Source organism: Lichenostomus cassidix, chromosome 1Aa, assembly GCF_008360975.1.
Source record: "Lichenostomus cassidix isolate B80296 chromosome 1Aa, HeHo_3.0, whole genome shotgun sequence".
NCBI lineage: Eukaryota > Metazoa > Chordata > Aves > Passeriformes > Meliphagidae > Lichenostomus > Lichenostomus cassidix.
The window spans coordinates 49,726,651-49,750,231 of NC_139480.1; the positions used below are offsets into that span (position 1 = coordinate 49,726,651).

General features: G+C 46.8%; 1 protein-coding gene and 1 long non-coding RNA gene across 3 annotated transcripts in view; one reads left to right on the forward strand and one right to left on the reverse strand.

The window, feature by feature from the left end:
* Positions 1 to 618: 618 nt before the first annotated feature.
* The window catches only part of CACNG2 (calcium voltage-gated channel auxiliary subunit gamma 2), a 52,030-nt gene continuing 29,067 nt past the window's right edge, over positions 619 to 23,581 (forward strand). The window contains exons 1-2 of one of the 2 annotated variants that reach the window (XM_085048865.1): positions 621 to 1,250; positions 1,794 to 1,939. In XM_085048865.1, the coding sequence (XP_084904991.1) occupies positions 1,798 to 1,939 (142 nt within the window). In that variant the 5' untranslated portion in view covers positions 621 to 1,250; positions 1,794 to 1,797. Of the gene's footprint in view, positions 1,940 to 23,581 lie in introns of both variants that reach the window. The other variant, XM_085048864.1, reaches the window with a different exon arrangement.
* Positions 19,484 to 20,720, reverse strand: LOC146443809 (uncharacterized). The gene is made up of 3 exons (XR_014849305.1): positions 20,629 to 20,720; positions 19,806 to 19,950; positions 19,484 to 19,676 (listed from the first exon to the last, which is right to left on the reverse strand). It is a non-coding gene; the product is annotated as an uncharacterized LOC146443809 (long non-coding RNA).

The window sequence follows — 23,581 nt, forward strand, 5'->3', positions numbered from 1 at the left end:
CACAGGGATCCACACAACACTGGTCAGGGGGAGGCAGAGGGACAGAAAACGAGCAACACTGAGACATATGCAACTTGCAGCAAACCCGAGAAGAGTAAAGAGCAAGCACTTAAAAATCATAACAACAGTAATAACAGCAGAATTACATGCTTGTTTTTAAATTACCCTTCCATGTAACATTTCACCCGCCACCTGGGGAGGGAAACGGCTGCCCGAAGTTTTGTGCGGGTCTAACTGCGGTGTGCGGGTCGCACTCGCACCTCCGGGCACCTACGGCGGGGATGCAAAGGAGGCTGAGCTGGGGGGCGGCGGTGGGGGGGAAAAGGCTGTAAGCGAGGGAGAGCCCCAGCTCCGTCTTCCCCTGGGCTCCGCGGCGGCCCCGGGGAAGCGACCCTCGCCTGTGCCGGCAGCGGCGGGCGAGGCGCAGGGCGGGGGCAGGCTGCCCCCCCGCCCCTCGCTGCCTGCGCTGCCTGTGCTGCCCGCGCAGAGCGGAGCGGGGCGGAGGCGGAGGGCGGCTGCCGCCCGCGGATGCTGGGGCGCGGGCGGCGCGGGCAGGGCGGGCGGCGCGGGCAGGGAGCTGTCCTTCAGCACCGCGGGCCGCGGAGCGCTCCGCCCGCACCGCCGCCCGGGGAGCTGTCCTGCAGCACCGGCGGCCCGGGAGCGCTCCGCCCGCCCCGCCGCCCGGGGAGCTGTCCTGCAGCACCGCCGGCCAGCGCCGACACCGCCACCGACACCGCCGCCGACACTGCCGCCGCCGCCGCCGCGGGGGAGCCGTCCAGCGCCGCGCCGCCAACGCTGCCGCCGCCGCCTTGATGCAGTAGCGGGGCCCGGGAGTCGCCGGGGGCCGCCGCGGGGCAGGGGGTGCCGCAGCCGGGCTCCGCTCCGCGCCCCCCTCCCGGGAGGGGCGCCGCGCCTGTCCCCCTCCTCCCCCTCCCCAACCCCCCACCCCAGGAGCCCCCCTCTCTCCTCGCCCACCTCCGCCGGGAGCGAGCGCCGCGGCTGTGCGGAAAAGCCATGGGAGGCGAGACCTCGGCACCTGTTCAGCTGAAATCAAGGGCTTACAGTATACTGGGCACTCTGGCTTGGTGGTAGGAGCGAGGAAAAGGAAGGAGAAGCGAGCAAGAAAAAGTGAGAGAGGATTGGAGCGACTGCCGCTGCCGGGAAAAAAAAAATAAAAACCCAAGGAAGATAACTGGGAAGGAAAAGGATTTTCATGGCGCAGGCTGCAGAGCTAAGCAAGAAGACTGAAGGTTGCATCTCTGCTCTTACAGTCTCTAACTGTCTAGGTCCAGATAATGAGAGATTGTGTTGAGGATGCTGCTGCTGCTCCCCTGTTCACTGTGGAAGCCATCTCCAAATTAGCCATTACATATGGAAACTGGAGACCAGAATTTTAGAAAAAGGGATTAAGGCGTCTCATTTTGGGGGGGGTTCTCTCTTTATTTGTTTGGTTTTTCTTGGTTCTTTTCTCTCTTTTTTTTTTCTTTTTTCCTTTTTCCTTTTTTTATATTTCAACCAGAACGTTTCCGATTTAAAAGGCAAGCCTCTTCCCGTGTGGTCTTTCTAATTTACACTCTTTTCCGTGGGCTTTCTTACCTCCCTTTTTTGATATCTATCTCTCTCTCTATACCCATTATATTATTAGTCGGAATTATTATTCTTTTATTTTATTAAACACACACACCCCAAGAATCAGAAGGCGGTTGGGTATTTGTATAATGAAGAATTATGGGGCTCTTTGACAGAGGTGTTCAGATGCTTTTAACCACCGTTGGTGCTTTCGCTGCCTTCAGCCTGATGACCATAGCTGTGGGGACCGACTACTGGCTTTACTCCAGAGGGGTTTGCAAGACTAAAACTGTCAGTGAGAACGAAACCAGCAAAAAGAACGAGGAAGTCATGACCCATTCTGGATTATGGAGAACCTGCTGCCTGGAAGGTATTTGATTCTGGACCTCCACACCCCCCCCCACCCCTTCCTCTCCCACCACCCCACGTTTCTCCCTCCTCCCCCCAATAAATCCCTCCATATTCCACCATTTTCTCACTTCATTCCTTTCACTGTGGATTGAGAGTGGTGGGCTCAGTTACTCAGGGCACAGAGGCAAGAAGACAGGCAAAACATTCACTGTTCCGTTCCCTTCTCCCTTCTTCTTTCCCACCCTCCCCCTCCTACCTTCCCCAAAAATTCACTTCCTCCCTCCAACTGGAATAATTTGTGTGTTACAAAACCACAGAGAGATCCTTTCAAAAAGCCACTGTGCAGTCTGCCTGTCTTCAGCTTGTTTGTATTGCCTGGGTAAGCAATGCCAAAATGCTGTGTTAGTGCTGTGCTCCGGCTGCAACCAGAGAGTAAAATAATTGCTCTCTTTGCAAATGGCTTATTTGCAAAGACAAGACTGTGAGTGAGGGGCAGTGTGGGGAGGAGGTGATTGCAAAGCACTTGGATATGACTATTAGTTCACTTTAGGAAGAAAAAGACAGAAAGGGAAGCAACCTTGTAATATCCAAAATGTCTCATACAGAACGATACCAGTCATCTCAAACAGAGTTTGAGAGCATTTTGTAATGTCTGTAAGCAACCACATCTCACTGGGCTGGGTGCAGAGAGGTCTAGTTGGCTGCTGATTGGTTTGGTTTGGGGCTGGGATTTTTTCCCCAGTTTGTTTGTTGTTGGGGAAGGGGATTTTGTTTGGGGCTTTTTTTTTTTTTTTTCCTTTTTTTTCTTTTAAGGTTCATGGTAAAGGCTTAAAATAAACAAGTCTCTGAATGGAGAAATCAGCCTAAGTCTGATGTGGTGAAACTGAACAGCAACTCAGTGACATGTCTGATGACAGAAGAGACACCACTGCAGCCAACTTCTGGAATCAGACGTTCTTAAGGGAGGGGGAAAGAAAAGAGGGGCCAGTGATTCGCTTTTAAATATGTGTTGCTCAGTACTGCTATTGGTGTACGTGTGGGCTGGGGAGGTGGTCTTCAGCCTGTGCTGGAGGGAGAGGGGCGACCGATGCAAATGCATGGTTTATGTTACACACGTAGTGAGAAGGAGAGAGCGAGAGCACAGGAGCGCACCTTACAGCCCATTGTGAAAGCCCTGCTTGTGAATCAGCTCCCAGCTGGACGGTGGGCTGCCGGGGGTTCATGGATATCCAGGGATAAGATCAGTGCCTGCCGGTGTCCACCGGAGCTGGGTGTGCCTGGAGCTCCCTGTCGGGAGAGAACGGCAAGTGGGTACCGCAGAACTGATTTTCTTAGCCCGGCACTGGGAGATGGAAGGCAGGGGGAAGGGGGAAATAAACTATGAATGTTTTGATGTCTCTCACCAAAGCAAGCTAAAGGTGCTGTTTAAAAATGGTTGTGTCCAGGAAGAAGCGTGAATTTCCCCCCCGTTCTTGGTGCAAACGGTTGAGTGATGGCTGGACATGTTTTGAATAGCTAAGTGACTTCATTGAGCGATGGTCTATTTGACGCATACTGCATTTAGTGCCCTTTGTCAACCCAAACTGCTGCCTTTTAACATATCCTGCAGAGGAGCTCTATGCTGAATACTATATGCTGTATCCACGCCAGAAAATCAATAGCAGTAAATTAATGGGGGATGTTTTAAACACACTTGCTCACACACACGCACAGATTTCCTGCAAATAGATAAATACATAGAGGTATATATTAATAAAAAATGAAAAGCCTTTCACACAGATATTCATTACAATCAGGGAAGGAGACATCTCCTTAATTAAAAATTAATGAGAGAGAGAAGGGGAGGAAAAAAAAAAAAAAAAAAGCAGCCCAAATGCAAAGCCATGCAGAGAGGAGAGGCTGCGGGGATGAACTGCCTTCCTGAGCCATGTCCCCAAGCTGGAGGGCGGAGGGAGGCTGGGGTGGAGATAGGAGGTATGAGGATCCCAGCCGGGAGAGGCAGCGAATTCAGAGCATGTCTATCTGCCCACAGAGCTGTACCCAGAGGGACGCGGTCTGAGGGGGAGGAGGAAGGGGCGGGTGAGGTTTGTCAGATTGGAGGAGCTCGGGGCTCCTTCTCCTTTACATCTGACAGGACCCCACAGGCACTGTTGAGAAGTGGCTTGCATGGCAGAAGAATGTGCCAATTAAAAGCTCTGAAGTGCCCCCAGCCCCCACAATGTTTTGCTGCCAACCCAGGCCCCCTGCCCTCTGTGCTGATGCTCTCCAGTGGGCTAAAATTGTAGCCCTGCATGAAGGGTGTGAAATGCAGCCTGAGCACAGCCTGCATAGCCCTGGCAGGGTGCTCTCACTCACCCCACACACGTGAGGGTTGGGCTGGCCCAATCCCCCAGCTCCTGAATGCTGGGCAGCAGCAGAAAGTAGGGTAGGAGGGTGCAATGCACCACAGGGGAGCTGAGCCCAGCTCTGAGTCCCTTGCCTGAGGGCACAGGTTGCACTAAAACTTGCATAAGGACTTGGTTGCAAGAGCACCTCAGCAGAAGGCAAAACCATCCCCGTGGGCTCATGCTGAGCAGGGCCTGAGCATGGGTTTCCCTCACGGGGAGGCACAGCATAGGTTTGGCACTGGCACTGCTGGGATACCTCTGCTTGGCTTCCTGCAGCCCCACAGCCCTCATGGGGGGGTGGCTGGCTCTTTCTTGGTCCCAGGACCGCCCAGCCAAATATCCCCACCAGCTCTTGGATGGCAGGGCTCTTACTGTCATGTCTGATCACCTTAGTGGGGGGTTATCTTCTTTCCTGTCAGAAGGAATCAGAATGGTGTCCCTCATTGATTCACTCTCTCTGGTGAAAGCTGCCTGCTGGTGAACAGGAGAGAGAAGGATGCAGCAAAGGCTCCTTTCCCCCATGTTATATTGAGTGGGTAGATATGTGGAGGGAAGGGCTTGGTCCCAGGAGGCTGTGAAAAGGACAAAAACCTTGGCTCTGTTCACAGACTGCCCACGGTGTGGCAGAGGCACCTGAAAAAGCATATGGGACAGCTACTCTTCTGCCTGGGGTGGATGTCAGAGCAGGTCTATAGGGTGAGGGGAGGTAGTGAAGAGGAGGGCAGGAGGCTTTGTAACAAGAAAATAATCAAAGAAGGAGTTCAAACTGCCATCTGCTACTGGTAGGAAGCCTCTGATGATGTTCCCTTCATTTCTGGAAACGTGGAGGAACGCTGGCATTAGTCAACACTGTAGGCTGTCAGAGATGGTGGACACCTCATGTTCAAGTTATCATGCTAAATTGTCTTTTCTCTTCTTGGCCAAGAGATCCAGTAGCAAAAATGGATGTGAGCACTTATCTTGAGCTGTTTGCGCAGCTCCATTGTGGTCAGAATTGCAAGCTCCTCTTGCAGAATTGGGTCCCCCAGGCTTTTAATTTTTGGGTTCCCCTCTCTTCAGTCATTCTATTCCCTACAATGGACTTTCAGCCAGCATTTTTGGATCTTTGTATTACTTCAAAGAAGAGTGTCATTTGGGAAGTTCCTCCTCTATTGGGGTTTCTTTCCCCCCTTTCTTTTGTCCTGCAGTGCACCCCTGCTCCATGGTGGGACTAAAGCAGACAGGTGGTGTCAGTTCACAAAACTGCAGGTCATGCTTCTGATTTTTTCCTAATCTTCCTCAAGATGATTCTCTCTCAGACTTTGGGGTTGCCCAAATATGCCTGTGGGCCATTCAAAAATCTCTGCCCTTCAAGAAAAATGGTTTTTCTCAACCCTTTAACTGTATAGGCACAAAACACACACGAACACCAAGCAATTGAGATCTGCAAGCTCATGCCCCACATGGACGCTGCACCTCTTACAACTTCGAAATGGCTGCGGATCTTCCAGCCTAATTCCTTCTTGGCACCAAATGTTTTTAAACCACTTTTTATTACGAGTGATGCCTTGTCTAATTCCTTCATTAGCTCCTGTAGATCTCCTACAGGATCTCAAAAAGTGAGGGACGATGCCTTATCAGGGTCTTATGAAGCAAGCAAATGAAATGCATTTTATATCTGTAGGTTATTGGTTTTGTCATGTTGTCATTATTATTAGGAAACTGATAGGTCTGGGAGGCTTTTATACTGAGAAGGCAGGAGAGAAGAGTCCAGGGCAGGCAGGCATGAGTGATGTGCATGGGGTTAGACATCCCTGTAGATCTGACTGGTGTGAAGGCAAGTAATTGAATGGATGTTGGTGGAGAAAATAATTCCTGCCTAGAGACCCTTCCCAAGGAGAATTAATGAGCTGATCTGTTCCCTTTCCAGCTTGTTATATCTGAACAGTGCATGCGAGCTAAGTGCAGATTCAGTGTTTGCAAAAATGAAGAGCTGACAGCATAGTGAGGCAGGGCACAGGCAGTGGACAAGCTTCTGCCAGACGATTCTGGTGCTGCGTCGCTTCCTCTCACTGCCTTCCCCCACTGCTGTTTGTTTCTGGTGCACCTCTTTTCTTTCACATCCATCTTATGAGTAGGGTTTTTCCCCTTTTTTCCCTCTTCCCTTTCATGATTTTCTTTCTTTCAGCCCTTGTTTCTGTCAGTGTCCCTAGTCTTGCTCTGCAGAATTGCCTGCCATTCTACTTCTGAGGATCCACAAGTCTGCCAGGGTCCTTTTCTCTCATCATTGCTCGTCTTATCCGGGGCCTTTTCTGAAAATTTGGTGGATTTAGCAGTAGATTAAGTCAGGGTCTCCATGTCTTCACAGTTCAGGACCAGGAGCATCCTAGCCCAGCCATGAGATGCAGCAGGAGGAAATGACCCGGCACAGGGCTGATCGCTGTTGGCGTTGTATCTGCTGAAGAAAAATGGGATTCAGAGCTGGACAGGCCTTGGGTGAAGAGGAAGACAAAGGATTTTAAAAAGTGGGGTGGCAGATGGTGAGGAAGAATTACTCAGGATCCCAGACTTGGGTGGGTTTGGTTCTCCTCTCAGCTTAAATTCACACCTGACTGAAGTCACTGAGAAAGCAAGGATTTGAGGGGCTGAGACCTGCAAGCTCAGCTCCTTTGTAAGGTTTGATAAGGAAATGCTGATCCTCACTGGTGAGTTGCTAGAACTGACTTTTAAATTGCTTTTAAATTATGAATCTTCCTGCTGACAGAGAAAGAGGAATGGGTTAATATTGTCCTGAAATGCACCAGAAATTGCCTTGCTGAAAAGAGTGAGAGTGAAATGCAGTGGGAGGGACATGGAGATGCAGTGTGGCAGCAGTAATGTATAAAGAAATTACACAGAGATAGAACAAATGTCTCTTTGCCAGGGAGACCAGGAGCTATTCCTATCTAATGTTTCCCTTTTAACCCATCCCTTTCCCCATACAGCCCTCTGAGCCCCCGTCTCACTTGGTTGCGGTTTGGTACGATCTAAGCAAGAGTTTTGGGGGAGGAGAACCGCTGAGGTTTGACAGCAGAATCTCCATATTTATTTAATTTAAAAGCAGTAGCGAGGAGGTTGCCGGGGGGAGCAGGGAACATTTCAGGCTCTCAGATGGCTCTGCCCCCTGCCCCTGTTTTAAGAGCAGATTCCCAATCAAGCATACCCGGTTTATCCCAGGGGGAGCCCTCGCTGCTCCATTCTGCGCTACTTCTCCCTTCCGTATTGCACTCGTTGTCAGGGAATGTGCTGCTGCCTTCCTTTCACGGGCACGAACCTTTTCCCCTTGCAGGGGGCTCTCAAGGAGGGAAGGGGGCTGCTGCCAGGGGAATGGGTAACAGCGGGGCTCCTGCTCCATGTCCTCCCCCCGCAGCCCCCAACCCATGGCAGCAGCCACCCAGCAGGGAAAACACAGAGCGCAGAACAGGCTAGGCATACGCAGAACGTCATGTAAATACGATACACCTAAAAGTTATTTTTCCCTTGCCTGTGTGACCCCAGCTTCTTCTTCACCCTCCATCTTTGACTCATTCTATCCATCTCCATTTTAATTTGTTCTCGTTTCCCTCCCCTGTTTTTCCTCTTTATTTTTCCCTTTCATCTTTGTGTCTCTTCTGTGCTTTCTCTCAAAAGCATCTTCTCCTTCATTATTTCTCCCTGTTTGTCTCCAAGTTCTCTGAGGCCCATCCCCCTTGCTTTTTCCTCTGTTATATTATCTTGTCCTTGCTCTCCTCTGTCCCCTTTGCTCCTGCTGTCACATCTCTGTATTCTCTTTCCTCTTCTCCCTGCCATCATTTCCCCCTGGCTTTACCCCATCTCACATACAGTCATTCCCTGCAGCTAAAGGACCCCATCCTTTTGGAGCTGCCCTGCCTGTATGCTCTAAAGAAACAATTTTCCAGCCTCTTTCCAGCTGTCCCTCTCCTCCTTTCTCTAACCAGTGCCCCCTCCTCAAGCAGTGTATGACACCAGTTGCTGTCACTGTCTCCTCTTACCCCCAGGGCAGCCCAGCTGCCTCCAAGGGGGGTGAGAGTCGAGCCCCTCCCTCTGCTCCCCTCACTGCTCACTGCCTGTGGTCAAGCCAACCTCCCTCCACTTTGCTGCCTCCAACCTCCCATGGCCGGAGGGCTCACTGGCAGCTCAGCTGATGAGCTGGCTCATCTGCGTGCAGCCAGCAACTGGGCTGGAAGGAGCTCATGGCAGCCCTAAATGCCCTCCCTGGCAACCCTCAGACATGGATCAGGCCAGGATCCAAATGGAAAATAAGGGTCTCTCAAGCCATAACCCTGGGGCAGTTGTTGTGCACTACAGCAAAGGATCTCTGGTTGTCGGGGAGAAGAGTCTCAGTGAGCAGTCATCCTTTTTAAACTCTTTGCAGGGGAATGGTTTTCTCAGAGATTCTCAGGAATACCTGAGATGGGGAAGTGAATGGGGCTGGGGCCTCAGGGTTGCCTGAATGAAGCACAATGAGGAGGGGCAGAGGGTATCACCAGCTGCTGAGGAAAGGGGGATTGTGTATCATGCAGGGCTCCACATGAACCTTGGTCACTCACTGGGTGTCAGAAATGGGGACTCTGCTGTTGATGGTCCATTGCAGCACATGGCTGCAGACAGAAGACCCACCACCAGCACGTCCCCAGCAATGAGGAGCAGAGCAAAAGGGATAGCAGACAGTACAGGAGCAAGGGCCATCCAAGGGTGGGGTGTTGCAAAGTCAGAATGGGGTTCATAAAAGGGGGACAAGGACAAGGAAGAGTAGGAAAGACTGTGTGTATGAAGGCTAGGCATGTTTGCCTGGAAAAGGAGGTGAATGAGAGGGAAAGTGATTGGATTGTGTTGAATAATGAATGGGCTAGAGAAGGTGGATCAGTAGCTCTTGATTTCCCCATTTTGTAACACACAGACAAGAGGACCTGACATGAGTCACCGGAGACCCAGTTAAAGCTTTCTCATTTGATGCATATCAGGGCTGTGGAGCTCATTGCCACTGGAGCTCTCATGGCCAAGATTTTAACAACATTTAGCAAGCAAGTGGGCATTTACGACAGAGTTCACGAAAATTAAGCATCCTCCTAATGGATGTGAACAGCATTTTGGGTGTTTTGTAATTCAGCAATTAAGCCAGTCGCCATAAAAACTAGGATAACATTTCACAAGGGCAGTCTATCCCCTATCTGACTGCCATGTGGTTCTTGCCTCTTCCCTGAAACATTTGTCAGGGATTAAATAGAGCTCAGATTTACTTAGTCTGGCATTTCTTTTGTTTCTAGATGCTATGCTATGCAGTTGCAATGTAAGATGCAAACTAGGCCTGCATTTCTGCTGGTGTCAATGACTGCCCTAATTTGACAAATTAACAGTGAGTTTAGGTATTTCTATCATATTTTGTTAGGCAGGATCTGGGATAGAGAGCAATTAAGAGCATATGGAATTAAGTGGAGTCCTTTACTTCACACCCCAGGGTATAAAGTAAGTAGCTGGCAATGAAGGTGCTATATATGTGCAAAGAATTATTATTGTTGAAGTCCCTGCTTCCCAGAAAGCAATAGGCTTTGGGTCTCTTTGATGCTATCACGACTAAATTAGAAACGAGGTTGTCTCCTTTCTCTTGTATCTGTGGAAATGATTACTGAACTGGCATCTGATGACGTACAATACTGTAGTGTTTCTGTGCACAAGAGATGGAGGCCCAATTCTCCCCTTGTTTGCACCCATGTCACCTCGGTGACTGGGATGGAGCCACACTGCTTAGGCTGCCCGTGCAGGCAAGGGGAGAGCGAGGCTGAGGAAGGGCTGTGTGTGCTCAAAACAGCCATGTCCCCAAGGTCATGTACCCAGCGAACCAGGGGCTGAATTCACTTCTGGTGTGAGTGGGTGTGACAGCCCCAAAGTTAATGAGATTCTCCGTTTATTTATGCCAGCTGTTCACCAAGTCCAGCAGTTCCTTTTTTATCTACTCCCATTTTCGTCATCTTTCACCCTCATTAGAAAAATTCAACTTGGCTGCCCTTTCTGTGGGGCAAAAATTCTCATACAGGCTCCTCACCTTGGATGGGTGAGTGTGTAAAATGGCAGAGGTGACCATGAACTTGCTGGCATTCACCTTTCTCTTTCTCATCTTTCTCCTTTTCTATCTTTATTTGAATCTCTCTTTTTATTGACAGCTTTCTGCCTCCCAGCCCCATTTATTCTCCTTGTGTTACAGAAAAGCTCTCCCATAAAATTCCAAACTACACAATCAGAGTTTTCATACCAAGCCCTGCAGGATAGGTGAAATCCACTTCTGTTTCTGTGGCACAGGTGGCTAAAGTATTTATTCTACCTTACTATAAAATCTATGACTCCCCAGAGAAGCATATGGACTTTATCCTGCACTTCCTATTCCCCCAGAGCATATACTCCTATCTGCTAGCTGTGAAAAAACAGAAAATGAGGATGGTATACTAAAACTTGAGAATGCAATGTCATCCTATTCATGGGTAGGGATTTTTCTGATGCATGTTTTTGCTAGAAGCAAACAACTATAAATTTCTGATTTAGCTTGTTGTATAAAGAATACATTCTGTCAAATAAAGAATAACACTATCCACCTCCGTTCCTTGGATTTTCTATCCTTTTTGATTTTTCTCTTCCTATTTCTCAGTTTTCACTCTCCTTCTGAACATGATATTTTTTTTAGTGGCTGTTTTATTTTTCTCCTCCCACTCCTTCATAACAACATTTCATTCTTAAATTTGCTATCACTCAGGGAACTTCTCTCTTTCTTCAGGTCTTGTTTATATCATCAGTGTAGCTGCAGTGAGATGGATCATGCTTGAACACTGAATATTTCCCAGGTTTATGGTCATGTTCATTCAGTATCACAGATCACTGTGAATCAAGTGACTTTTCATCCAACTCTATTTGCTGACTTCTGCAACCTTACTGTGACCTGTCCATTGTCAACAGTAAATTTCTGAGAACCTGTTTCTGGACCTTTATCTCCTCTTGAGGATGTTGCATAATATATTTCTTTCTTAGTTTCAATTTTTTTTTCACTCTTGGTTTTCATTTTTCTCCATTCTCTTCATCATTCTTCTTCAGAATTCACTGTTTGTTCTTCTCTGTCATTTTTCTCCACATCATCTCTCATGTCTGCATTTTTCTGCCACAGTTCTAACCCCTGGCAATGTTTCTGCTCTTCCCTTTACATTTCCATAGTCCTCCTGGGTAGGAGCTAGTCCTCTTGATGCCATCCTGTTCAGCCTCTTTGGAGAGCTGGTGGAAAAGGATTCACAGCTAAGAGTGTTGACATGTGCATGTGTGCAAATGTGCACACGTGCATCTCCTTTCAGATACGATGGGTATGAAAGATTGGTGGTTGAGATGAAATGGTCTGGATCTGACTTTTGCCTTTCAGACAGGCATGAGGAGTCATTCCCCAGTGCAGATGCCCCTCAGAACTGCCTTCAGAGTACAGGGTCCCAAGGGATCAATCATCAAGAATTTCTGCTTCTTCATTTTGGATTCAAGCATTGCCCTTTTCCTTCAGCTGAGGGTCATGGGTTTTTGAAGGGCAGGGGCAGAATCATGAAAGAGGGAATTTTTCTTTTGCTCATTTTTGAGTGAGGGAGTGAATGAACTGTGATAAATATTTTTCTGTATATAACTAGAGCTGTCTCAAAGAAGTGGCAGAGGAAACAGATGGCAGAGGCCCTTTATAGGCAGCTGCTGTTGTCTCTTAAGGTGTCACCATCGCAAGAAAAGTGGTTGTAATTGGGGAACTTCAAGATCAGTAGCGCCTGAAAGGACTCGAGCAGAAAAGAATGTCATCCTGTCTGAAGGCAGGGGGGAGGGAGACAGAAATCAAATATTCAGAGACTGAGAAATCAAGTACAGGGAATAGGTTGGAGCCACTATGGAGTTTCACTGAATTTCATGACCACAGGATGGATGGTTTCCCTGTGTTTGGGAGCTCGTAATTGGCCACAGCCGGTAGGAACATCATAATCAGGGTGAAGAGCTGGTTTAGTGTATTTTGGGGACAGCAAGAGAGGCTGGTGTCCAGAGGAAACAACTGATTGAGAAACTGAGAACCCCAATGCACTGTGGAAATGAAGCTGGGCAGGAGTGAAGAAAGGTCCAGGAATAGCTATCTCCAGGCTCCTTTCTCCTCCAATTGCTTCAGAGCACCACTGCAGTGCATGCTTTTGGTATGGGGGATGCTGCAGTTTAGAGTAGAAACTTCTGTCCCAGATATTCCTCAAAACGCCTGCCTGGAGCCCTATGATCTCAGTGCCTGCAGCACAAAGAGAAATTGGAACTTGACCTGTGACATAACAGAAGTGGAGACATGTAGCTTCTCCCTCAAGAAATAACCAGGCTTAGGTTCCTTCATATCTTCCAGGCTTGGAGGGATTGCACAATGGGCTAGACCTTTAAGTCTTCCAGACATGGAGTTGTTTCAATCTCTCCTGCTCCCCTTGTGTCTCCAAAAGTAGGAGCCGTGTATTTCTTTCAAGGAAGAGAAAATTCACAATAAAGCTCAACAGGAGAATTTGGGAGGAAACCTGGGAGGATGATAGGGTCTCTCATGAAGTGTAAGGGTTCAGGGCAACAGAGCAGCTGTGAACAGGCTTGGACATAACTGGAGCTGAACATTGCACAGTGTCCTCTAGCTGAGGACTCCTTTGGAATTGTACTCAATAGTCTCAAAGGGAACAACTGCCAAGAGCAGAGCAGAGCAGTGCAGCTGCTTTGCTGATGGGAAAGGGAGCAAAAGAGAAAATAATGTCCATGCTGCCGAGTGAACTGCAATGCAAACAGCAGCACAGCACAGGAAAATGCATGGGATTGAGAATTTTCCTAAATTTTAGGTGATGGCCTAATCATTGCACTACTCTTTCTCAAACATTGTTCCATTGTTCCCCTCTTCATCCATCGCTTTGTCCATCTGTTCATAGGAAAGCATAACTCAGAAAGGCCAAGAATGGCTTTCCAGGAATTAATTCCAGGGGCTGTCTCAGATCACAGGAGAAAGGTGTTTTTCTGTGTGCTGCATCATTACAGCTTGGCCCACATTTACAGGAACAGTGAGGGGGAAAGCATTCAGAGCAAAGCAGGACTGTGAGAAAGAGCATTGTGAGGATATAAAGGCACCAGGACCAGGGAGGACTTTTATTCTTCTGCAGAAACTGAAGGGATGGGTTGTTTCTGGGAATAAACTGATTCAGCTGTGGAGGAAAGCATCTCTGCATGCTGGAAACAGAGGGACATTTGGGGCTGGAAGGGTCTGTGACAGCTGGAAATCACAGCTGGCCAGAAGGAAGCATTAGGCAAGAGGGGACCCAAGACTTGGCCACAGCATCACAAGGGAAGGTGGTAATAGGAAGGTGGTGTAAGTGCTGGAAGGAGATAATTGAGATACATGGTCTGAAAGAAGAAGATGAGTCAGAAGAAGCCCTGGGACTCAGAGGAAGGAGAGGCTCGAATTGCTGAGAGAAGCAGGAGTATCAGCTGGAGCTGATGGATGGAGAGACAGACCTCCTCATCCATCTTCTCTGCACTGTGGAATGGGATAGATTTTCACCTGCTATGCCAACATCTGCCACCACTAATGGCCTTCTCTCTCACTCCTTCCTGCTCTGGTCCATGGGAGAAAGAAGGGTTCAGACAGAGATAGACAGGGCAGGATCAATCACATAGACCAACCAACCATGGACCTCCAGCAATTTGGAAAGAGCGACCAGTGGTTGTGGCTCCATGCAGTAGGGTCTAAAAAAGGAAAGGTCAGGAAAAGAAGATACAGAGAAGTTGGACCATGAAATTTCCTACTTGACTTGGTGATGCCAAGAAATGCAGGCATGACCACCTCATACACTGAGGTTCTCTGCTGGTCTCATAGCTGGAAGCACATGAATTTGTCCTTCTGGAGTCTTTGAGTACAGTTTTCATGGCGGAGAGCCCACGGCTTGGCTAGATTACCTTTGGTAAAGCAAGGGAACCAACACTTAATGTTCCTCTCTGGCTGCTGCTCTCCAGTAGAGGTTTCCTGAAAATTTTACCTTTTCTTGCCATTGTGCCATTGCAGCTGCACCAAAAATGCCTCACGTAGGGTGGAAGCACCTTTATGTTAGACACTGTGCATACAAAAAAGCTGTTGTCCCTACATCAAAGAAGTGACAATCTGAGATGACAAATGACATATGAAAGGCAGCAAAGCAGAAGACAGCAAATGTGTAGAACTTGTTTCTGTGTTGCTGCTTTTGACATCACTAAGAGGGTATTACACCTAGAACTGACTTCATCTCCTTCTCCAGGCAGAGCAGAATGCAGAACAGGGCAGGCCTGCCCAGGCAGTGCCAGGAGGAGATTCCCAAATAACTCTAAGCAAGCTAGCTTAGGTATTTCAAGTTCTAATGACTACTCAAGCATGGTGCCCTGCACAGGCAAATTAACCATGTGTCTGAGAGCTGTCAGGATGCAGCGCTTACTCAGGTGTGCAGATTCCAAAACCCATGCAAGGTCACATTACATCGTGCCACTGAGGCTTGTAGTAAGAGCCTCTCTCAGTTCTCAGTCCAAATCTAATTCCTCTATCCCCAAACAGGCATGCCTATGTGACTGGAGGGGTTTTTCCCCATGCTTAGTAACCACAGGTGGTCTGAAAGGAATGAATGATCACATCTCATTCTCTTCCTGTGGGAGGGTTACTTTATCATTTGGGGTTCTGAAATGGAGTTTGGCCCAGATGTGTGCAAGTGCTTGAGAAATCATGAGCCAGAAGATGCCATCACAGCTGGATTTCTCCTTTGCAGCCTTAGCAGGCAGGGCTGAAGGACACAGACTAATCTCCATGTGACCTGCAGATCCTGTCCTTTCACATGAGGGCTGAAGCTTGCTGAAGAGGCAATGCTGGAATGCTTTTGCCCATGTGGTATCTGCCCTGGGGATACACGGCCACTTCTGTCTCTAGGGTTGTCACTTACCAGTGAAAATTCATTGGATTCATGACAAAACTGCAGGATTTACCAGCAAAGAAATAGTTTGTTCTCAAAATAAATAAAATCTGATCTGGAGGTGGTAATTTACTCAGACACCCAAGAGATCACTTATTTTGAGTATCTTGTTTAATTCTCACTGAGACTGCTAGTTTTGTCAATCTAGATCTTAGTTTTCTTGGGGAAAAAAAAGTACAGTATATTACAGGGCTTCTTCCCATAACAAAAATAAAGGAAAATACTCAAGGAGAGGGAAGCTCCATGCTCATCACTTCACTGAGCTTCACCACAGCAGGGACAGTGGTCAAACCCACATCCAAATAAATTCTTAAGATCTATATGAAGCACTTCTCTTCCTTGAAATCCACATGGAGAACTAGATCTCTGCAACAGATACACAGCCAGTAGCTTTTCCCAAATAATGAACTAATCAGAAAGACTAAAAATAGGCTGCACTGGAACATCAGTTCAGCCATTTGGAATGTAGAGCAAACGGAACTGAATGTGTTTAATGAAGTGAAAGAGCTTTGTTTTTAATCACTGGGCTATTGATAAATTGTTGATAGGTGATCAAATGTGGACTAAGCTTTCAAATGTTGTGACTTTTTGAACCTGCCAAGACCCTCTTGAGCCACTCTTGTTCCTTTCACTGCTAATGTAGTAGGACTTCCTGCCCTTTTCAGGACCTAAAATAAGAATAACTGTAACGTCATCTTTTTTTTTCCGGGTAACAAACATTTAGCCTCTGGGCCAGTGATCAATTTTCAAGACTAAATGTTCATGGTTGTACAAAATCAGACCCTGGGAACTGGGTCGGATATGTGAGAGAAGATGACAAGATGGGAGGCAGATCAGTTCACATCTCTACATGCTGTTATCAGGATAACACCAGGGCATTAGATTAGGAGGATGGGGAGAGAGAATGAGGGAGAATCTGGTTTTTAATTGTACAGCAGCAAAATGAGTGGGGAATCAGCATAGAGCCTGTGGCGAGGGAAGATTTAATTTGCATGCAGGGAAGGAAGTGAGCTGGATCCTCATGGGTGTTAGACCAAGGGAAGTAAGGGAAACTGAGGCTCTAGTGGGAAAATTTAGGTCTGTTGCAAGGTTTAGTTTAGTTCATGGCAGACCCTATTGGCTGTCCTAGATGGACTAGATCTTCAAGCATGTCTGGGTCATACTCAGTCCCGAATCACAGAGGAAGAGAGTCTTAAGCAGAGTCCACATGTCCCTCAATCTATGTAATCCAAGATTTCCCCTGCATACAGAATGTCTTCAGATGGAATTTAGGCAAAGTTATTTGGGGTTTTTCTGTGCTATTAAATGGGCTGAATCAACTGGAATGAATTAGAGGACTGAGCCCTATACACCTGCTCTGGCTGGTGCATGCTCATACATCAGTGATATTAGTAGACAGCTTGCTCTGCACCTTGAAGGTATCTTTTCCTTCCAGTGGAGAAGAACCAAAGTGTCTTTCTCATGGTCTGCAGGAAATCTCAAACCACATTTGAGATATAGCTTACACACTACAACAATTTTGTAACACTGGTTTACTTAGAGCACACAGTTCTTAGCATTTCTAGATTAATGTTAATGGGTCCCCCTCCCAAGGTGGGGTCCATCATCCAACCTGTGCTAAGTCAGTACAGCAATTAATTATCTGACTGAATGTTTGTATTCTGCTTATAAACTCATGAATTATTCAATTGCATCCTATTTGGAACCAGGTTTTCCTTTTAACCTCAGCTGCAAACCAACTGTTCATCAGCTGTAATGTGTTCATACCTTAGGGTGATGAGGGCAGCAGAAAAGCCTAAATGGGTTGCTAGAAAGTGCTACCAGTAAAACAGAGATGCATTTCATTAGTGTTGGGAGGATTGGCAGCTCTTTAATTGTATGAATCACCCAATGGGTGTGTTCCCCAAGCCAATTGGAGCGTGCCAGTTCAGTAGAGCCACAGTGAGCAACGCTGTGCTGCGTCATTCGGCATTCTCCAGCGAGTGATTAAATCCATGTCATTTGCCATAAATCAGATGTTGTCACAGGGTCAGTCTTGTGGGTCATGCTAGGTTATCATGGGGGTTTTGCACTGGTTCTATCAGGTACTGCTGTGTCACACAGGTTTTGTAGAGGTCATGCTGGGTTCCTTGGACATCCTCTCTTGAACTCACTGGGAACCCAGCTGGAGTACGTCAGGGGAATGATGAGAAGAGTTTGCTGCATAGCCTTCTACTGCACTGGGTTAAAGCCATTTCTCATGGCTGAAGTATCTCTTCCTTGGAAAATGTGCATTTTTCTCATTTATTAGTTTAAGCAGACACTGTGACATTTGTGATTTTGCCTTCCAAAACAACACCTGCCCAAGGCCCAAAACGAATAAATCTAGTCTTGAGGCAGCGGCTTCTTTTTTTTCAGACAGAAAGCATCATGCTATTTCAGTTAATTGTATTGCTGCCTGACTCCATGGACTCAGATCCTGCCCTCTGCTAACATTGCTGCACATTGGTGGTTTAAATTTCCTGTAATCAGGAACCCCCAAACAGCCAAGAAATGCATAAGCTTTCCCTCAGTGAGGGGATGTGGCCGAAGAACAAGCAGTACAAGTAACAAGACATCACATTCCAGGAGTTCCCTGCTGCAGTGGTCTCTTGTTTTCAGCTAGGATTTGGTCAGGTATGTGTTACAACAGCCTTGAGGTATCCAACTTGCATCACAGACTAAGCCAATCTCTTCTGGTCTGGTGATCAGAAAAATACAAACGCAGCACAAAGACACCTTTAACCCCCACACCAACCATCCTGCTTCAGACACCACTGAGAAAGCTGGAAATCCACAGCTTCCCTAATGAAGTCACTGAAGGCATGAGTTGAAAATGTAGACATTTTTATGCATAGAGAGGGTATTTTAGGATTTTTTTAAGGATCATTATGGCCTCCTGTGACATCTATATGGTTAGTTGAGTAGTAACTGATGCTTACTTTTGCAGCAAAGGAATGTAAGAATAGTCTCAATAATGTTTTTAAACCTCTCAAAATAAATTTCTCTTCCATGACAAACATGGACCCTCCAGAAAAGACAGTGGCAGATTATGGTATGGAAGTTTTACTGGTACCAATCAAGATGACATTCCAAACCCACTAGTGCCATCACTGGTCAGGAAAACAAAGGCTAACAGATGATTTACTGAAGGCTATATCCCAATTTTCAGCAGCAAAACCAATGCTGCTGGGTGAGGTTTCTACTTGTGCTTTCTATGCATGCGATTGCTGTCCTCTGCTCAGAGCAAAAGACATTCTGGTAGTGCATGGTTTTTCACCCCTTGGTGCTTTTCATCACCCAGTGTCCCTGGTGCACAAGAAAATGCTCCCGTGCCCATTCTATATGTGGAAAATTTCAGACATGGGAAGGTTGAGTGGTTAGCCAAGTATATACAAAGACTGCAGCAGAGCTAAACTCACTTTTCACCAACTCATAAATCCATACCCAGATCTCTCCGCCATCCTTCCAGAGTGCTGTTTACCTGGCCCCACTGCCAATCACACCACGGGAAGGGTATTGACTGTTTTCCAAGTGTGAAGTACACAGATGTTCTGTAAAGCTCCAGAGAAATGTCATGGATTGCAATCAGTAACATATTAGAGCCAATTCAAACTCTATGGAACTTGCAAGCTCCCAGATCCTTTGAACATAGGAGGTCTCTGCAGGAGCCACATCAGATCTTGCTGGTCTTCTATTAGAGTCAGTGAGTGAGCCAGGAAAAAAAGTTATTCCCTCTGCAATTGAAATCAAACTCATATTTTCCTCAGCAGAGCTATTTTAAGTCATTCATTATTATCTTTTTTTCTCAGCAAAGCAATGCCTGTTTGACACTCAGAGGTTGTTAGACCAAAGGGGAAAGAGAGAACACTGGGGTATTGTTCTTGCTGCAGTTGCAGACTTACTTGGCACCTAAAAAAGATTTTATTAAAAAACAAACCAATTCTACAATGCTTTGAGTGAAAAGAAGACAGCAAGGAAAAGAAAAAAAAAGAAAAATAAAATCCACGCTGATTAAGTCTTGGGCAGTGTCAGGAAAATAAGGCATGAAGTTGACATATTGGGTCAAATCCATGGCTACTACAAGTGAGCATAAACTACTAATTCTTACATTCAGCAATGATGAGTGTGAGGCTAAGACACAGATTATCCCATTTAGCCTTTGTGATGTAAGAAGAATCCAGGACTGAATTCCTGCGTATGTCTGTGACAGATGGTGTTTAATAGCAACAACAGGCACTCTGGATATGCTTTCCCATGTCTTGCTGGATCCCAGCTTTCTCCTCAGGCTTTCCATGTCAGTTGTAACTCACCTGGAGAAACTTTCAGGCGTGTTTTCCTATTGCAAAAGCAAGACATGGAAAAGCATCCACATTAAGTTGCCATCACAGCGCAGCCTCACGTTTGCCATGTGATGCAGGCAAGCACACCATTTGGCACCTCAGGTGGCTTGCTTTCTTTCACACACCAGCACGTGGAATCATCTCTCCATCCTCCATTCAATTCCTTCTCCACCTGCCTCTCTGTGGGCTTTTTTCCTTCTCATTTATGTTCAGCAGGTGCCTTCAATTCCCAAACATGTTCCCAGATCTTTTCCAATGTCAGCTGTGGAGCTAAAAAGGGATTTTCTGAGTTTGATTGATCAGGTTGTCACAAACCTGGCTGGGAGCCATTTGTTGGACACTAATCAGATTGCTGCTGCAGAATCCAGCTGCTGAGTTTCCAGTGTGCTTTTAGCCTCTGGAGCGTAAAGAGAGACAAAAGCACTACACCTGACTGAGCATCTCCAGGGATCTTTGAGGGGCACAGAGCTCTATCGACCAAACCTTCTTGAGAACTTGACCTCCTACTGCAGTTGCCTCTCCCTGCAGGCTCACACAGCTTCCCCAGGTGGCTTAAGTACAGCCTTTCATAGAATCCAATCGTGAGGCATGAGCTTACACTTTCACTTATAGGCTCTGCTAGATATAATACACCTGTGATAAAGATGAGCTTTGCATATAATATCTGAAGCCATCACCTCTCAGGAAATGCAGATCATGAGGAAACAATAAACACAATGTTCCCACCTACTGCTCCCTCTCCTTTTGACTCAATGGGAGATCTCCTGCCTTCAGATGCCAGCCCATAATTTGGTTCTTCTGATCGTGGCTTTTCCCCTCACCAAACAAGGATTTTCTCTTTTAAAAACCATTCACTCCTCTCTCTGCCATCCATTCTCTCTTGTCTCTTGATGATGTTTCCTGTTTTGTTCCTCAACCAAGTCTTTCTTTAATAATTTCCATCCTTACCTAGCTTTGTTCACCTTTTCCAATGCGCACAGGGCTCAGCAATCCCACCACCCCTGTGTGAAATCTCAGCCATCACCCACCAGGGCTCAAGGACCAACTGCTGTCGATGTATGAAGGACTCTTGTGCCTCACAGTGAGCAGGAATCCACACTGGAGTTGCTCTCATAGTTGCAGCAATGTAATAACACCGTGACATCAAGGAGAGTGCACAGCTCATGCAGAGGTCTCACATCAACATGAGGCTCAGCACCAGCTGTTCAACAGGCATTTAAACCTTGTGCTATTCTAGCAGCCTTGCAGGCTCGCTGAGTACAATGACTCTGAAAGAGGCACAGATATTTATCTCAACAAGCTCTTGAGGCCTTCAGCTGCTCATCTGGCAAGGGCTCAGAGCTGCTGGTTCTGGAGGACACATGCCCACCCGGATCTCCTCCACCCATTCATGTTCAACGTGAAGGAGCTCAGAGAAAAAAGACAAGATTGAGACACAGGCTATTTTCTAGCTGTTTTGTGAGTCAGGGGCCCAGCGCACAATGTAACCTGCATGGATTTACGAAGGAAAAGAGGTGGAAGCATCACATTATCTGTGGCTGCAGCTCAGCAGATGCTCCATTTGCACACTACAATTTATGAGCTGCTCTGTGGAATGATTTAGAGTGTTGAGGACAGAGTGCTTTGCTTTCATCAGGGACATGGAAGTAAGGGAAGACTTGCCATGAACAGGCTGTGAGTACAGCCTGGAGAATGAGACAGAGTTTTCCTGTGTGGGCTGACATGCCCACACACGGACCAATGCACAGATCACCCTTGGAGTAAGGATGATTCGATGGGCTCTTATTATAAATGATCCTTGGCTAACAACATAGAGAAAGTAATTTATGCTTCTTCCTGCATTTCTGAATAATCTTTAGTAGGTTGAATTGTCCATAAATCTGCTGCTGTACATTGGATACAGGTGTGAATCCAAGGACTCTCTGACTCTTAAAATGATGAAGTTTGGCAAGCAGAAATCACTTTTTAAAGCAAGGATTCACTTCTCTCTCATTTAAATGCTGCAGGAAGTCGTGACACACTTACAGGAAGTAAGGTCTGATTCTGGTAAAGTGGGCTGAAATAACTTGCCATTTTCAGAGCAGGATGAAACACATGGCAATTATAATGCAAAAAGCTTTATGAGGATGTAACTGTTTAAAAGCTGATTATGAAAAAGAAGGACTTGGCATCCAATCTGGAAGGGTAGTAGAGGGAGGGATGGCTGCATGGCAGGACTCCTGTTGGTGTATGAATGTCTGCACCATGGTGGCATTGTTATCCCCTTCTTGTCCTGACAATACGCAGTCAATGGCACTTCAGGAGGTGGGTGGGAGACATCTGGTTAATGAGGAACAGATGGACCTCATCGGACATGCACCATACCTGCTCTTTTCTTCACAGCTCCCTCCCTCACATTCTGATTTCTCTATTCTTCACTGCAGCTGAGCTCTTCCCTCTCCTTCCTTCGAAATGGGAGAGAATGTTTGTGTGCTCCCAATAAAAAGCAATGAAATGCTCTGGTCAGAGCCAAGTGCAATAGCAGCAAATGCAGTTAGGAAATGACTCAACTGTAGCACTCTCCATTCTCTGGGATCCCTGTGTGTTGTGCTGGTCCCCTCTCACCATGCCCCCTTACCATTCCAGTCCCTGGACACATCATGGCAGTGGGCAACAGAGACCACCTTCTCATTTGCCATTTGCCATTTCCTTGATAGGACCTGTTTAGTGACTTGAGAAGGACTTTCTCAAAGCCCATTCCTTGGGATTTGGCAGTTTTCCCCACCTTAATAAGATATTTGTTTATGGGGACAATTTTTAGAAGAGGCACAGTGATTTCAGGCAAACTGAACTTCCCTTCCATCCTTCTAGTTCCTTCATGGCACGTAGGTAGGATTTGGGTCTGGGCTTGTGTGCTCTCACTCAATTAATAGATGCCAATAATGTGGGTTTGTTGGTCTCCCATGAAAATCTGAAAAGCTGCATACAAACCAGATCCTGAGAGAAATACAAATTCCCAAAGGCTTGTGCATCTCACAGCTCAGAGGAGATAGCACAGTGTTCCTAGATGTGCTTCTACAAAGGAAATCTTCCTAAATCCCTGTGTTCCAACCAACGCTGACAAAATAGCAAAATAATTCCTATCAAGTTCCAATTGGCTTTCATTAATACTGGTGGCTTTCATTGAGATTTTCTTCCCGAGAGATATGACAGAAAAGTCAGTCCCTAAACCCCTTCTCACTCCTTCTTATAGCAATTTTATTTCTCTGCAGTTACGCTTGCTCAGAGGTACAGAGCTGAACTGATCCCTCAGTTTAAGTTACATGATGTGCTTATGTAACATCAGAATAAGGTTTTCTACTTTCCTCTAATTCAACAAGTATTTTAGTGTGGGTGAACAAAGTCCCCTGAACCAGCCCCTTTCAAGGGCAGCAAGCAGAGGCATAGTTAGCAGTCCAGCCATGCCACATTCTTCTGTCTCTCTAATCTGAGAGACTATTACTGCATCCAAAAATGGGATTAAATTTCGGTGTAGGTCTGTCTTGGATAAAAAGCCTCCATGTCCCTTCTGTGGTTTCTACTCCAGCTGCCTTTGAGACACATTGGATTTTTTATATAGGGCACAATTACAGCATGAATGAGGAAGGAGAACTTCAAAGGAGGATGATTAAGGTTGGATGGGTTGGAAACCAAGTTAATTCACTTGAGTTGATCATTTCAATGAGGAAAATGGACTGAGTCCCTGTGGTATTCTCTTCACAGCACACAAATGCTGAGTTAGCATCCAGATCCACCCTCTGCCAGGATCTTGACTTTATGGGCAACTCGGAAGTATTATTCAGTACACATCCCAGCCAAAGCATCATGACTGTATCTGCTTGTCCTTGGCTTTCCTTCCAAGATCTTTTCCATACTCTCTCTC